Here is a 17,062-nt window from a genome sequence, read left to right on the forward strand (position 1 = left end):
ATGCAGTTTTTGCCAAGATTTTCCCAAATTTGTGTCAAAGCCCAATTTGAAGCCCCCTCGTAGTTTTTTCTCAGTTAGTAAGTAGGTTATGTTAGCTGTCCTAATGGAATAATCACATATGAGCAATGTGTAACAGCAGGATGATCTGCCCTCTGTTTTTTGCATTTTTGGTTTTTCTTGTAGTGGATGCACAGAGACCCACGTAAGTACTAGAATTATTGACTAATTTTACAAATGTATACGACTTTTGTTTTCTCATAATTACCAATTTCTTGCATTTTGCTCTATCATATCAGTGTTTGTGCCGTTGTATTTGTGCTTATATGCATGTGTATGCATATACTCCAGATGCCTAATTGTTGCTCCAAATAAAATTCACCTGGGAGTGGAAGAGACTGTGAGTGTGCAGCTTCATGGAGCAACTAAAGAAACCAGTATGGAGCTATACTTTGAAACCCAGATTTCCTCAAAAAGTATTTCAGAAAAAAAATCTATGATCCTTAATAAGGACAATAACTACCAAGCTGTGGTAAAACTTAAGGTAAGTCTGTACACTTGAGATTTTTTAAAAGTGTTAAAATGTCTTTCTCCTCAGTAAACTGGCAATGTCTTTCCTAACATATGTACTGTAGGTTGATCCTGAGATGTATGGAAGTGAAAAAGTGGATTCATATGTTCAGCTTGCAGCCACAAGCAATGATGTCTTTGCAAACCAAGTCAAAAAAGCCAACATCTTTTTGTCAACTAAAAGGGGGTACATTTTTATCCAAACAGACAAGCCCATTTATAATCCAGGGGAAAATGGTACTGTTTGACTATTCACTTTCTTCTTTTCTTATTCTTCTTATTTACTTCTGTTAAATCTGTATTATTTGTTTATTAAAAATTGCCACTTTAGTTTAGTCTCTCTTTCTGTTTTTCAGTAAAATACAGAATCTTCATCCTAGACAACTACATGCTCCCCATAAAGGATCAAATTCACGTTCAAATAGCTGTAAGTGTTGTTGTCCATGATGAAATGTAAACAACTTGCACAATTTCCTGGAATGAGCAGATGAAAACCTTTTTTTTTTTACAGAATTCTAAAGGTTTGATTGTTTACAATCATATTTTGATTTCGGACCAAATCTTGGACAAAACTATCACCATACCGGATGTGGAGCTGTAAGTTAACAACATGAGCACTAAATGAACACTAAACAACACTTTACTACTAATCAGCTACTTTAAATAAAGTGTGTATAGTGATTGATTAAAACTATGGTTGTAAAAATCACATATAGTATGCCGTATAGACATATTCTTATACAATGGGCAACATTACATAATAGGACAGCTATGGACTTGTAAGGAACCTCATTAATATATTGTGTGTCATTTTATTAACACTTCAGGGCTGGCAAATGGAAAATCATTGCATCATTTCATAAGTACCCTGAATCTAACTCAGCATTGGAGTTTGAAGTCAAGGAATATGGTAGGTATTATGAAACTACATGTGCATATATTTTAAGAATTCTCATTTAATCTGTCACTTTAACCTTTCGTTCATCATAGTTTTGCCCACATTTGAAGTTAAGATTGAGGCTTCGCAGCCTTACCATATTTTGAAGAGCGAGTCCTTTCCATTCAACATCTCTGCCAGGTACGTACAATACTAATGGGGTTTGTTGTTGACTTCAGATTTTGCCATGTAACTCATCAGCTTTTGGTGTTTTCAGATATACTTATGGTAAGGGGGTCAGTGGGATAGCTTATGTTCGATTTGGACTTATTGATGAAAAGGGTAATAAGATATATCTTCCCGGCACTGAACAGCAGATAGCTGTAAGTAAATCATTTTGCAGTGGAAAAAAACCTAAAATGTTACTGATAAATAAGTTTTTTGTGCTTATGATATATATATATATATATATATATATATATATATATATATATATATATATATATATATATATATATATATATATATATATATATATATATATATATATATATATATATATATATATATATATATATATATGTTGATCTGTCAAAAAACAATGTATATATAATGTGATTGTCAGTATGTGATTTTGTCAGTATCTGATTTGGTTTATTTGTTTGTATTCTTCTGTTATGTAGGTAGAGGATGGCATTACAAATACCGAAATACTCACTGATGTCTTAAAGACAGCATCAGAAAATAACACTCAAGGCCATATAGAGGGATATTATATTTATATTGCAGTCTCAGTTTTTGAAAAAGCAAGTGAGTAATAAATGGAAAGTCAATGCATGCAATCTAAAAAAAAAAAAAATTCTAGCTACCACAATTGCAAAATTACATTGAGGAAATAATTTGTGTTTCTTTGTTTTATGCACCATCTTATGCACTTATTTTATTCACTAGAAGTTACTATTTATAACCAGATGGATATTATGTTGTTATTATTATGTAGACTGAATGACTGAAAAGTATATCACAATCATGTTTGTACTTATTTTATGCAGGTGGCAATCTAGAGGAAGCTGAAAGTTCGTCTGTGAAGATTGTGACATCACCATATGTTGTTGATCTGTCAAAAACCAAGACATATTTCACCCCGGGTGGCATGTTTTCCATTTTGGTATGTGGCCTAAAGAATTGTATAACTCAAATCTGTTCTTTTTTATCTCTCTCTATAGCATTAAAATATATGTATATGTTGGTACCACACCTGCATACACAAATAAATTAAATAATTGTATAATTATTTCTGCACTTTTTGCAGGCTACTGCAACTTATCCAGATGGAAACAGAGTCCCAAACTTGAAATTTACAGCCACTGTTGGAATAGAAGGATCACCAGTGCAGATTCTGAAAAATGAGGGCTGGGGAAATGAAATGGGCGATGTAGTTATGTCCTTTCAAATACCACCACAGGCTAAGAATTTAGCTATAACAGTAAGATTTCACATTATTTATTATATTATATTACCCTTCCAAAAATGGACACAATATACAGTGACTTTGTTTTAAACAACAGTATCAACCTTTCATGTGTTCTTGTGACTTTGGTATTGACCAATCAGCATCCAGGACTGGGACTGTCAATTTTATATAGTCCTTATTTTGCAGGTGTTTGTCGAGGGGAGAGACAAGGAGGTAATTCGTAGTGATAAAAAGATGACAGCCAGTGCAATAAAAGCTGAAGAACACAGCTATCTTAGTTTGGAAGTGGAGCAACAGTTCCTACAGCCTGGAGAGGACTTGAAAGCCACATTACGGGACATTACACCTCAGGGTGCAGGAAAACCAACTTTCTTTTATTTTATGGTAAGAACAATCAGATTGGATGTCATTTTTCACTAGGTTTTTACCAGTGAACAAGGATTTGCTTTATCTTCAATCTAATTTCTTCCATAATTTTAAAAATAAATAATTCCCCAAACAGGTTTGGAGTAAGGGACAAGTTGTGCAGATTGGGAGGGTGCCAAGAACTGAAAGCACAACAATCATTGTGAACTTCAACGTTGATATGGTGCCTTCTTTTCGCCTGGTCGCCTACTATTTTACACCAAACGTAAAAATAGTGGCTGACTCTGTGTGGGTTGATGTGAAAGATGTCTGCAAAGGCAAGGTACAGCTGAGGCGATTTATCATTCAGAATCTGAATCTGGTGAATATTAGATTGTTCTAGAAGCGAGTGTTTCCACATGCTGTTTTGTGTGTAGGTAGAAATCGATCCAATGGCTGAGATAAAACCTGCAACTGAGTTTAAGGTGACAGTCAGAACAGATCCAAAGGCCAAGGTGGCTCTTGCCGCAGTGGACTCAGCAGTTTACATTCTGAACAAAAACAAACTAAGCCTTCAAAAGGTAACATATTTGGGATTATGTACTGTACATTATGTACAAAATCAGTTTTGTGGATATCTAGTACGCTATGCTAGTGTGTACTCCTAAAAGTACTGCATGTAGCCTACCTATTCAGTATTGCTGCTCATGACGGAGATGAATTTTTATTTCCCACAGATGTTTGAGTACATGAACTCGTATGACTTGGCCTGCTCTGTCGGAGGAGGAGAGGACTCCAGTGCTGTTCTGCAGAGAGCTGGGCTAACTTTTATCTGTAACTGTGATCTGGAAAGCCCTTTACTCATGCGTAAAATACCTGTTGACAATCTATTTTGTGATATATTATTCATGAACCATGTACGAGCATGAAAGCATGACCAACAGTTTTTTGAATCTTTTCAGATCATAAGTGTTACAACTTTAAAGCTGAACCTCGCATCAGGAGAGCAGCGGACTATGCTGCAAAATACAATGCAGTCGGTAAGAGGCAAAACAACAGTTTAACAACCAAATCATTCCTCCCATGATTTGTCTTTTAATCATATGTCATCACCACAGTCAACAGCTATAAGAACCACGACAGGAAATGCTGTGTTGATGGTGTAAGGCCAAGCACAAAGCATTTGTCCTGTGATGAGCGTCTCAAAAGAGTAAAGGAATCAGACAGCTGTCGTAGCGCTTTTAAAAAATGCTGCGAAGCTGCAATTGAGAGGAGGAAGAGGGAGAAATTGGAGAAGAGAAAAACCAGCCTTGGAAGAGGTACAATTTGTCTTGCATAACTTCTCGGAAGGGTTTTCTTGGATTAAACCCACATTTATTGCACAATACAGAGATTTGATATTCTAAATCAAACCAGGCGAATAAATTAGTGAAGCCAATGTAGTGTTTTATTTTTTTTATAATATTGTCTATTTGGATAATTGGCTTCACTGCCACTATAATTTAAAGGATAAAATATCTAAAATACAAAGATGTTACTGAGCAGTGAAGTCATTTAGTGTTTAATAATAATAATAATAATAATTATTATTAAAAAATTTTATTAATACTAAATTGGCTTCACTGCTTACTCACACTTAATTTACATTATAAAATGTATTATTATTATTATTATTATTAATAAAATTACTATTCAAAAATTAAGGTTAAGCTATATGCTACTTTCAAAAGCTGAAATCTACTCTCTTTTTCTGTCTCTCACTGTAGTCACTGACGACACACTGGACGAAATTGTTATTAATGAGGATGAAATCTACCTCCGTAAATATTTCCCACAGTCATGGATGTGGACAGTCATTGAATCAGATACAACTGGCATTATCAGGTCACCTATTAATCATATAATATTTTTGACAATATTTAACTATTATAATGATATATATCTATATTTCTAATCCTGAAGAATTAATTACCGAATAAATTACATCATTTTTCTATATAAATACTTTGTTGTCTTTTGTTAACTTTAAGGTATGATGTATTTGCTCCTGATTCTATAACCACTTGGGAAATACAGGCTGTGGGCATTTCTTCCACAAAAGGTTCCCATTAACTCAAAATGTGCCTTTTTTATGCCATTTGGTGTGATATTTATATGCTGATCCTTTTTCAAGTTTTTTTAAACAATTTCTTTTTTTTTAGGATTCTGCATTGCAGAACCAAAGCCCCTGAGGGTCTTCCAGGATTTCTTTTTGTCTGTCAACCTTCCTTACTCTGTGAAGAGAAATGAGCAGCTTCAGGTTAAAGCTGTTGTGTACAATTACAAGCAAGAGAGTTTAAAGGTAAATTTGATTAATCTTTATTTCAGGTGCTATTCTTTCTAACCAGCAACTAAGGCACATGCCTGAAAACATATTAGTGTGATAAACAAGATTCAAATGAGTTGTAGAAACTCATGAGAATGCTCTGAGAATGCCGTTTCATGTGTCTCTATAGGTAATAGTGATGATGAATAAGAAAGAAGGATTGTGCACTGCTGGTGGCAGTGATGTGAGGGAGGAGGTCACGGTTCCTGGTAACTCAGCAGTGGCCGTGTATTTCACAGTAGTGCCCCTTGTTATCGGAAGTATCCCCATCACCGTGTTGGCTTATGCCTCAGACACTGCCCATGACCGCGTAGAAAAGGAGCTCCGTGTGGAGGTAAAGTGTACCATGATTTCCCTGTGCTTCAATGCCACATACCTGAGAAATGAAAGGTGTTTCTCAAGGGAGTTTTCTTATTGCCTACAAGTAATTCAGTATGACACCGAAAAACTCTCTTTGTGATCCTTCATGTTTAGGGGGAAGGGGAACTCGCCTCTATTGACAGGGAGTTCATCATTGATCCAAAATGTAAGAATCCAGTAAATAATCAGTAGATCTGTTCTTAGGCTTTTCATCATTGCAATAAACTTTTTTGTCTTTATTTAAACAGTGAAGAAATTGATAGAGATTGATATTCCAGTCCCTAATGATGAGATCCCTGGTGGGACAGACTCAGACATCTTTTTGAGTTTAAAAGGTGAGGTGATATATTTATAGTTTTCAGTCCAATGATCGAATAAGTGAATTCATGTTCTGTGATTGAAGAGCGTGAGTATATATGGATAGATAGATAGATAGATAGATAGATAGATAGATAGATAGATAGATAGATAGATAGATAGATAGATATATAGATAGATAGATAGATAGATAGATAGATAGATAGATAGATAGATAGATAGATAGATAGATAGATAGATAGATAGATAGATAGATAGATAGATAGATAGATAGATAGATAGATAGATAGATAGATAGATAGATAGATAGATAGATAGATAGATAGGATAAGATAAGATAAGATAAGATAGATGAGGTACAGTAGATAATGACCTTGTTATTTCCAGGTGGGATGATGGGCGAGTCAGTAGATAACTGTCTAAACCTGGAGGGTATTGATAAACTCATCCAGCTACCAACTGGCTGTGCGGAGCAGACTATGGTGAAGATGTCTCCTGCTATTCATGCCATGAGGTACCTGGATGCCACCAAACAATGGATATCACTGAAAGCTGAACGAAGAGATGAGGCCAAATCAATGATCCAAACCGGTGCGTATCCATTATGAGATACCTGTAGATGACAAAGCTTATGAGATATTAGAACATTTACTTAATGTTATGCAAGGGGTCGTACCTAGGGTATCCAGAAGTCTCTTATGTCACACCAAGGCTGCATTTATTTGATCAAAAATACAGTTTTCTATTTGAATATGATATTAAATGTAATTTATTCCTGTGATAGCAAAGCTGAATTTCAGTATTCATTACTCCAATCTTCAGTGTCACATAACTCTTCATAAATCATTCAGATATGCTGATTTGCTGCTCAAGAAACATTTAGTATAATTCTGAATGTTGAAAACTTAATATGTTGTTGAAACTTTGATACATTTTTCTTTAGGATTATTTGATGAATAGAAAGTTTATTTGAAATAGAATCTTTTGTAACATTAAAAATGCCACAGAAAATTAAACTTTTCTTAAAATGTTTAATACAATTATTTTCTTAAAAAAAAAAAATCTTACTGCTCCCAAACTTTTTGCATATATCATTTTTTTTTTGCAAATATATGCAAGAGAAGAGTTTTTGTTGGGTCCACCATTATACAAAACTATTAAGTATTTAAACAAGTTAGGATGCTTAAACATCATATATACTAAACATACATCTTGGTTTCAACTTCTTATGTGCCAGGTTACAGCACAGTTCTCACATACAAGAAAACTGATGGCTCTTACGGAGCCTTTCTGAGGACCCCAAGCAGTATTTGGTACATTTTTGTTTCCTCTAGCGCAACTAGCATGGCACTAGCAATTCCAAGGCATTGATAAAAGCTAATTGCTAAATGCTTAAAATATATATATATATACACAGTGAGGAAAATAAGTATTTGAACACCCTGCTATTTTGCAAGTTCTCCCACTTAGAAATCATGGAGGGGTCTGAAATTGTCACCGTAGGTGCATGTCCACTGTGAGAGACAATCTAAAAAAAAAAATCCAGAAATCACAATGTATGATTTTTGAACTATTTATTTGTATGATACAGCTGCAAATAAGTATTTGAACACCTGAGAAAATCAATATTAATATTTGGTACAGTAGCCTTTGTTTGCAATTACAGAGGTCAAACGTTTCCTGTAGTTTTTCACCAGGTTTGCACACACTGCAGGAGGGATTTTGGCCCACTCCTCCACACAGATCTTCTCTAGATCAGTCAGGTTTCTTGCCTGTCGCTGAGAAACACGGAGTTTGAGCTCCCTCCAAAGATTCTCTATTGGGTTTAGGTCTGGAGACTGGCTAGGCCACTCCAGAACCTTGATATGCTTCTTACAGAGCCACTCCTTGGTTATCCTGGCTGTGTGCTTCGGGTCATTGTCATGTTGTAAGACCCAGCCTCGACCCATCTTCAATGCGCTAACTGATGGAAGGAGGTTGTTCCCCAAAATCTCACAATACATGGCCCCGGTCATCCTCTCCTTAATACAGTGCAGTAGCCCTGTCCCATGCGCAGAAAAACACCCCCAAAGCCTGATGCTACCACCCCCATGCTTCACAGTATGGATGGTGTTCTTGGGATGGTACTCATCATTCTTCTTCCTCCTTCTTTCTTCCTCTGGGCTGATATCTCACCTTTCTTAAGGTCCTTTCACACTGGACGCGATTTTGACGCGTGAATAATTCGCGCGATGGTTTTATTTTTTGATCAGCTGTTTGTGTAATGAGAGCTTTCACACCGAACACGAATGTGCTGCGGCGAATAAACAATGTTTATTTTTTTCGTTTCAATGTCGATTTTTTTTAACACTCGCAGCGACAGAAAAGGCTTAAACCAATCACATACAAGGAAACAAAGGAGACGAAATGTCCAGTTGATGTCACTAGCCATTCAATCAACAGTCAATTGCGCGTTCCACCAGACAGAGGAACTTAGCTGGACGAGATGAACTTTCCCTTCCAAGACGCTCCCTTCCCAAACACCTTTAAGAGTCCCGCGGACCAACGAAGCTCCGGAAGAACCAAACGGAGAGAGCGCTTCAGCGCACGAACACTCTGAGAAACGACAACGCACGCATCTTGCTTTACACAACACCAAGAAACCATGCAAGTATCAATTCTACCGAAATTTAGATGTGCTTTAAGATTGTACCCCTGTTTAAAGGGGTGGTAAAACACATTCTTTTGAAGGCTTGATTGTGTTTGTGGGGTGCACTGTAACATGTGTTCATGCTTCGTTAAAAAAAAAAATTGCATTATTTTTCATATATTTGACCTTTATTCTACACTGCTCTGTCCCTCCTTGTAAAACGGTCTGATGGTTTCCGGGTTGTATGAAGCCAGTCCCTCAAAAATACGCAGTGGGCTCTGATTGGTTAGCTGGCCTAGTGTGTTCTGATTCGCTAACCGCAGTGCATGTTTGTCAGAAACGCCACGCCCTTTACCGGTAGACTGTGCTTTGGTCAGTATTAGCCAGTATTAAACCATTGCGTCAATAAAAACATACCAATCTGAGCCCGAATCAGACCCAGAACATTTTAGTGAAGATGATCGAGCAGAACCTGTTCAACCTGTTCATTCCTCAAGAGTAAAGACTGCGGATCTATAGTGATCGCTACTGAATGGCACTGTTACTTTTGTATTTTTAGAACGATTATAGCCAAATATCTGTCGCAAGAACTATTAACCCAAAACGAACACTAAGCACTGGCTTTAACTAGTAAGTTAGCCAAATCAAACACAGAACCATGTTTAGCATGCCTGTAGATAAATAATACATAAAAGCTCTAATCAAAGAATCATTTACACTAATGCCAAGTTTGCTGTTGAGATTTTAACGTTAGTGTTTGTAACGTTAGGTGTTCGTCGGATAACATTAAGTATGAATGAGCATTTAACAGACTGGTTTGCAGAACAGTGTTGTCATCTGTTTACTTCCTTGCTACAACATATTACAGGAAAACACATCGATGAAATATAAATCAGACTTACAGGTTGTGGCCCGTAAACAGCTTCTGTTTGTAAATCCAGCTTTCAGGACAAGCCGTTGTGTGATTCCTGCATTGAACTCGCGAACATTGTGAAAGTTGTCCTCCGTGAAATGGGCTGCGGGAGGGAGCCCCGCGCGCGTCGTGCATTCACACACTGGCCGCGTTTGTCTCACGCAGCTGACGTTGTGCAAATCTGGTGTTGAACTCGCGAACATTGTGAAAGTTGTCCTCCGTGAAATGGGCTGCGGGAGGGAGCCCCGCGCGCGTCGTGCATTCACGCACTGGCCGCGTTTGTCTCGGCGCGCTGACGTTGTGCAAATCTGGCATTGAACTCGCGAACATTGTGGATGTTTTCCTCTGTTAGATGTGCTGCTGGAGCCCCGCACGCGCCTGTTTCCCTCCGTCTCAAACACACTTGCATATAACATGCTGTATGTTAAACGCTCTGCAACGCACCCCTGTCCCTATGAAGGCTGAACAAAGCAAGTACCCCAGACCTGCAATCCGGATGAATATAACAGCGTTTCCTCAGCATCGCGGCAACAACACTCCAGCCTAAGTGTTGTGACTATACCACAACAGCGCCGCGATACAAAATGGCCTCACCCCCCCCCTTATTTAATATTCTCGGAGGAGGGGTTTATGTAAATATTGAGCCTGTTGATGTCACCAACCCTGGAGGAATGTCTGTAGTCGCCTACTGGCCGTTTGCTGTAGTTCTTAGAAACTGATTTCTTTAAAAGCAAATATCTCCCTTTGCTTTAAACTTTGAACGTTGTAACTTTGCAGATGTTGTTTATGCTCAAGCAGCAACATTACATGCTAGCTAAAGTTAGAATAGTGAAATCGTTGTTTACCACCCCTTTAAGGTGATATGGTTCTTGCTGGCTCCAGTGGTTATGTCTGGGAAGGTGTCGGATCGGACACGATCATACCCTTCTTCCTTTCCCTTCCCCTCCTCCTCTTTACTTTCCACTATTCTGTAAATACATGTATTCTTTATGTAGTCATATGTAATCGTAGTATTAATCTTTATTAAAACCATGATATTCACGTTTTAATTGTCATTGTTTTGCTCACGGAACACGAGTCCCTTTAATGTCAGATCTAAGCTACGAGCTCTTATAAGCATCGTTGAATGCTTTAATTAATACCATAACTCGGAAAGTTTGTCCTTTGTGGCCAGAGGGATAAACTTCCCGAAAATTGGGTAGGAAGAATGGACCTAGTGAGTGGATAAAGAATTACAGCTCGTTCTTTAAACGGAACGGAGAGGAATTTTGAATCAACTCCCTAGAGGTTATTCTGTGATTATTTAATATAGATATATCTGTAGTTAATTGCAATAAATTGTTGTTAACCATATATATATATATATATATATATATTATATATTGCATAAATACCGAGGTTAGGTATTCCCCTTTTGGGTGATTTTGGAGATTTGTGATTAGATTATAACCCGTTATGATTGATCATAAAATCCCTAAATATTAATACCCACAATTCCCTATTGAGCTAATTTTTAATTTAAATATATATGTAACCCTAAGACACTACAAGCTCTTTGGTCTTGGCCATGTTAGTAGTTGGATTCTTACTGATTGTCTTTATGCAGCTAACGACCTCAAACAGGTGCATCTAATTTAGGATAATAAATGGAGTGGAGGTGGACATTTTAAAGGCAGACTAACAGGTCTTTGAGGGTCAGAATTCTAGCTGATAGACAGGTGTTCAAATACTTATTTGCAGCTGTATCATACAAATAAATAGTTCAAAAATCATATATTGTGATTTCTGGATTTTTTTTTAGATTATGTCTCTCACAGTGGACATGCACCTACGATGACAATTTCAGACCCCTCCATGATCTCCAAGTGGGAGAACTTGCAAAATAGCAGGGTGTTCAAATACTTATTTTCCTCACTATATACATAATTAAAAAAATATTGTCTTTCTTTCTTCAAATTCTACCCAACCTCATTGTAGGCTTACTGCATTTATTGCCAAGGAGCTGACGGAATCTCTGGGCATTATCAATGTGAATGAATTATATATTCAGGAGGCCATGTCTTATCTCATTTCCAAACAGAAGAGCAATGGTGCATGGGATGATCCCAATCGCCTATATGACAGAGGAATGAAGGTACAGCTTAAAGGGTATATTTATTTATTAATACTGATTGCTAACATTGACTGAAAATAGACAAATATTTGTCCTCAGGGAGGAGTTGGACTGTCAAAAGATGATGTTCCCCTAACTGCCTTTCTCCTTATAACAATGAACCATGCTTTGAAAGTCCACGACCAAGGACGTGATACAGAACTGGTAACATATTAACTAGTGGCAAAACATTTCTTCTATTCATTAACTACTGAATAAACTATACAAACCTCTTTTTTATAGAGAGCAGCTATTGATGAAGCAAAGTCTTATCTAGATGGGCAGTTGGATGCTTTGGAGAGTCCCTATTCGCTTGCCATCACAGCTTATGCCTTGTCCTTGCATGACCATCAAAGCGCAGAAGCCCAGCGAGTGCAGCGGAAGCTAAAAGACATTGCTAATTGTGACAATAGTCAGTAATTAAATCTTGATTTATTTCTCTTAGAACATAATCCACTGAACATTGTCGCATGTGAAAAATGTAGTCACAATTTTTTAGCTCAGTTATCACATTATCCAATCCATGCATCATCTTTTCTCTCCTTTCTATACAGCAAAGTGTTTTTGGAATGCCAAGGGTGGCAGAGGCGAATCAGCTGGTAAAGCTGACGCTGGATCTGTGGAGACCACAGCATATGCTCTACTCAGTATGCTGTCAATGCGTGACATGCAGACTGCTAAACTCGCTGCAAACTGGCTGACAGAGCAGCGCAAGTATGGTGGTGGATTCCAGTCCACACAGGTGGGTGCCCAATTAACCTTAGGTGCACAATTATTTTAAACTATAAAATGTTGAAATGTGACTACTCCCAATTCTTTAATAATTCCTTATAACACAATAAAAAAAAGTGTTGTAATGCTGTATTTAGAATTGAAACTGTTTGATATATACTACCATTTAAAATATTTTTTGGAAGAAATGAATACTTACATTTATCAAGGATGCATTAAACTGATCATAAGTGACAGTAAAGACATTTATAATGTTACAAAATATTTATTTTTCAAATAAATCCTGTTATTTTGAGCTTTCTATTCAAAGAAAAAAATGTATCACAGTTTACACAAAAAAACTTGATGTTTTAAACATTTATAATAATTTAAAAAAAAGTTTCTTAAGCATCAAATTAGCATATTAGGATGATTTCTGAAGGATCATGTGAGACTGAAGACTGGAGTAATGATGCTGAAAATTCAGCTTTGCCATTATAATAAATTATAATATTTCTTTTCTTTTTTTTTGTACTGTATGTATGATCAAATAAATGCAGCCTTGGTGAGCATAAGAGACTTAAGTTCAAAAACTAAAAAATTTTGACCCCAAACTTTTCAACAGTAGTGTACCTTTTATTAATTTCTAAGAATTTCACAAATATCAAAAAAGAAGCCAAACCATCTCCAGGTTTGATGGTAACAGATCCTACACACACAATCACACCCATTGCATTATAAAGGACTGTTTCTTTCTAATAAGTTAAAGAGGTAGTTGATTTATGATTTCATAATGTTCATACATTTGCATAATGATTTGTGTAATGTTGCTGTTTGAGCAAAAACAACATATGCAACGTTACAACGCTCAAAGTTCAAAGTAACTGGAGATTTTTTTTCTTTTAAAGAAATCTGGTAGGGTCAACAACAAGCATATTTACGGGTTAGTGGCATCACTAACCCTAACATTGACATAAACCCTGCCCCCGAAACACGGAACAAAGAATAGGAGTTGAAGAATAAGAGTTGTTGTAGTAGAGCACACTTGGGAGTCTGGTCAAGCTGTCGTATCCGTCTTTTCACATTTATTGCAATACAGTACTTAACAAAAATGCAATAGCATGTCATAAAAGCAAGATGACAACATAAGTTATAACCGTAATTAAACTAAACTATACCTGTTTATAGTCCCTGGCTCTGAAGGCATTTTACAACAGTTCCCACAGGAGCGATTTATAGATTATCATGATATGCTAATCAATGACCTGAAGATAGTTAAAGGTCCTGTTCTTCGTGATCCCATTTTTCAAACTTTAGTTAGTGTGTAATGTTGCTGTTAGAGCATAAATAATACCTGTAAAATTATAAAGCTCAAAGTTCAATGCCAAGCGAGATATTTTATTTAACAGAAGTTCCCTTTCAAAGCCTACAGCGAATGGCCAGTTTGGACTACATCCCTGTACATCCTGCTTTAATTACGTCAGTAGAACAGTTTGTCGACTAACCTCCGCCCACAAGAATACGCGAAAAAGGGGGCGTGGTCTTGTTGCTCCCTCGTGGAGAAGAGGAAGTGTTGCGTTCGGTTCGGTTCGGTTGCGTTTGTCGCCATGTCGTCGAGACGCTGTTATTTTCATCCCGGAGTCAAATCACCTTTGTTTGGCCTTCAGGGGCTGTAGTTTGAGCGCGTTCATCTCCCTGTTATGGTAAGAGGCGTGACCTTTCCGGACAACGTGCCCTAAGCTGCTGTCGAATCACAACACGGGAACCGCTGGCACAATCAGAACTCGTTACGTATTTCTGAAGGAGGGACTTCATTGAAATTCAAATTCAAATTCTCAGGCCGTTTTGAGGACAGTGAAAACAGCAGTATACAGATAAGTAAATTGTGTGAAAAATACTGTTTTTTTACACATGAAACATGAACACGTTATATTGCACACTGTAAAGACAATCAAAGCTTAAAAAAAACACGAAAAACGGGACCTTTAAATCCACATTAGCTACACAAATTCATCAACTAACCATTCAGAAATGTCCTGTTGCACTCTACATGTTGTCCGACTCCGGTTTGAACATAAAAGGTTGAACAGTTTCTGACCTTTTCAGTGTGTTTCTGTGTGAGGTAATCAGAGCTGCTAACATGAGCTCTTGAAGCTCCGCCCTCTTTCTGAAAGCAGCAGCTCGTGCATTTAAAGGGACACACACAAAAAAGGCGCGTTTTTGCCATAGACTGTAAAAAAATATGGACATAGTGTCCGTTACGTCACCCATAGGGTTCTGAAGAGCAATTTTGAAGCCTCAAAGTTGGCCGTTTCCATATTGGCAGTGCGTCACCTTGCGTCACTCCCGGATAACAGAAAATCGGCAAAGAGGCGGTACATAGCTGGAGCTGAGGTGACGTGATGACTAACAGACAGCAGACAAACGGCTATCCACCTGTCACTCAAAGTGACCACACCCTTAATTATGCAAAACTTTAAGGCTTTATATAATGCAAACTAATGAGTTATCAATATATTCACCCTCCTCACATTTGTCATGAAGGGAAAAATTAGCAGTATAGACCAAAACCACAATTTGTACCAGGCTGTAAACATGTTTTTTTCTGCTGTAAAGTTGGGCATTAAAAATTCACATACACACTCTGGACACATCAGAGACTTATTTTACATCTTGTAAAAAGGGGCATTATAAGACCCATTTAAAAACTGAAATGTGAAATAACAGTGAGGCATAAGAATACAAAAAAAAAAGATATGTTACATGTTGAAACACACTGAAGAGTGCTCTATGAGCTATTAGCATTATGACCTTGCCTTGAACGCAGTAGGCAACTAACCTTAGGTTGCTGCACAAGTGCATTTACACTTAATACCATAGTAAATGCAAATAGTCATGTACAACCCACAAAACAAGTGGGTCGTGATGCTTAAAAAAAAAAAAGCAACCTTTTTCAAAACAGTGTCAGATGACAAGACATATAATGTGAAAAATATAGGGCCAAGCCATTTTGTCAGCCCCATTTCTACCATATTTTGTGTTGGTTTTCCAGTTTGCATTAATCCGGTATTTTATTTTTTTAATATGTAGGATACAGTCGTGGCCCTTGAGGCTTTGACGAAATACAGCATACAGAGCAACGATGTAGGAGACTTGAATCTGAGGGTGGAAATGTGCCTTCAAAATGGCAAAAAACAAGATTTGCACTTGACCAAAAATAATGCGCTCACCACAGAAGCAGTTAAGGTAAGAAAGATTACATAAAACAGTAATGGTGCTAGTATATTCCTTAATGTTGACTTATTTATCCTTAGCAGATATCTGCTTATACTTTACATTTAAAAAAAGTGATGAGTCATCCTTTACTGTCCAGATTTTCTTTTCTTTTTTTTGAACGAGTAAGCCCCTCCCTCTAATTCCATATTCAAGGGACTAGAAAGTAGGTTCATGGCATTGATGCAACTAATTAAAAAAAAATAATAGAAGTTATGATATGTTGAAACATTGAGTTTCAATGCGGAACGTCAACTGAGTGAAGGTCTTAAAATATGTAATAAAGTATGCCATAACAAGTCAAAAAACCTCACTATATGTGCACTTGTTTACACAGGTCAGAAATGCTGGTAAATTAACCCTAAATGTTCAGGGAACGGGACATGGAACATTAGCAGTAAGATGAGTTTTTTTCCCAATTTACATTACTGTTGATATATGCTCTTTACGTTTGTGGTATTTTAAATTACATTTTACTCATTATAGGTTGTGCAGATATACAGAACTATGAAGAAAGATGAATCATACTGTGATCTTTTTCACCTTAGTGTTACAGTGGAAGGAGAGCTGGAATACAGTACGTGACATATTATGGGCAGCTGCTGTTATAGGTCACTCTGAATAAGAAATTAAATTGGAATTGTGTGTATAATGTACAAATTATTATTTTTTTAAGTATAAATGTTTTATTCAACCAGACAGAATGTTAAAAACTATACTTTCAATAAAAGTTGCACAGATCTAGTATTTGGGTGACCTCAGATGGTGAGGAGGAATAGTTACAAATGTCATCTAATAATAATTTAGACTAGATATAAGACTTAAAGTCAATATGCTCTTTTCTAGAAATGTCCAATAAGGAAGAAACGTTTGATGATTATTACAATTACGAAGCCGAGGATGATAAAAAAGATGAGCCCATGAGCAGCATTGAATGGTTTGATCTTCGCAGCCGCAGAAAAAGACAAATCTCAGAGGAGCCAATGAAAGAGAATTCACTCATATACACAGTGTGTGTGGGGTGAGCACAGAAAACAATCTTTTTATGCCTTTTAAAAATGATTGATTTGTTTTTTAA

The 17,062-nt window shown here is 36.8% G+C and overlaps 1 protein-coding gene across 1 annotated transcript in view; it reads left to right on the forward strand.

The window, feature by feature from the left end:
* The window catches only part of c4 (complement component 4), a 26,864-nt gene continuing 9,802 nt past the window's right edge, over nucleotides 1-17,062 (forward strand). Inside the window, exons 1-33 of the mRNA XM_079824309.1 lie at nucleotides 1-202; nucleotides 349-541; nucleotides 633-804; nucleotides 924-994; nucleotides 1,079-1,164; nucleotides 1,395-1,477; nucleotides 1,558-1,645; nucleotides 1,722-1,827; nucleotides 2,128-2,254; nucleotides 2,497-2,612; nucleotides 2,757-2,930; nucleotides 3,105-3,302; nucleotides 3,421-3,606; nucleotides 3,701-3,844; nucleotides 4,001-4,130; nucleotides 4,226-4,303; nucleotides 4,382-4,582; nucleotides 5,030-5,147; nucleotides 5,294-5,364; nucleotides 5,465-5,604; nucleotides 5,759-5,962; nucleotides 6,103-6,154; nucleotides 6,237-6,323; nucleotides 6,694-6,897; nucleotides 7,544-7,619; nucleotides 11,826-11,982; nucleotides 12,061-12,165; nucleotides 12,244-12,412; nucleotides 12,555-12,742; nucleotides 15,802-15,957; nucleotides 16,322-16,381; nucleotides 16,471-16,561; nucleotides 16,831-17,005. Of these exons, the coding sequence (XP_079680435.1) occupies nucleotides 126-202; nucleotides 349-541; nucleotides 633-804; nucleotides 924-994; nucleotides 1,079-1,164; nucleotides 1,395-1,477; nucleotides 1,558-1,645; nucleotides 1,722-1,827; nucleotides 2,128-2,254; nucleotides 2,497-2,612; nucleotides 2,757-2,930; nucleotides 3,105-3,302; nucleotides 3,421-3,606; nucleotides 3,701-3,844; nucleotides 4,001-4,130; nucleotides 4,226-4,303; nucleotides 4,382-4,582; nucleotides 5,030-5,147; nucleotides 5,294-5,364; nucleotides 5,465-5,604; nucleotides 5,759-5,962; nucleotides 6,103-6,154; nucleotides 6,237-6,323; nucleotides 6,694-6,897; nucleotides 7,544-7,619; nucleotides 11,826-11,982; nucleotides 12,061-12,165; nucleotides 12,244-12,412; nucleotides 12,555-12,742; nucleotides 15,802-15,957; nucleotides 16,322-16,381; nucleotides 16,471-16,561; nucleotides 16,831-17,005 (4,283 nt within the window). The 5' untranslated portion in view covers nucleotides 1-125. The remainder of the gene's footprint in view (nucleotides 203-348; nucleotides 542-632; nucleotides 805-923; nucleotides 995-1,078; nucleotides 1,165-1,394; nucleotides 1,478-1,557; nucleotides 1,646-1,721; nucleotides 1,828-2,127; nucleotides 2,255-2,496; nucleotides 2,613-2,756; nucleotides 2,931-3,104; nucleotides 3,303-3,420; nucleotides 3,607-3,700; nucleotides 3,845-4,000; nucleotides 4,131-4,225; nucleotides 4,304-4,381; nucleotides 4,583-5,029; nucleotides 5,148-5,293; nucleotides 5,365-5,464; nucleotides 5,605-5,758; nucleotides 5,963-6,102; nucleotides 6,155-6,236; nucleotides 6,324-6,693; nucleotides 6,898-7,543; nucleotides 7,620-11,825; nucleotides 11,983-12,060; nucleotides 12,166-12,243; nucleotides 12,413-12,554; nucleotides 12,743-15,801; nucleotides 15,958-16,321; nucleotides 16,382-16,470; nucleotides 16,562-16,830; nucleotides 17,006-17,062) is intronic.

The sequence above is a fragment of the Gobio gobio genome, assembly GCF_949357685.1.
Source record: "Gobio gobio genome assembly, chromosome: 8".
Classification (NCBI taxonomy): Eukaryota; Metazoa; Chordata; class Actinopteri; order Cypriniformes; family Gobionidae; genus Gobio; species Gobio gobio.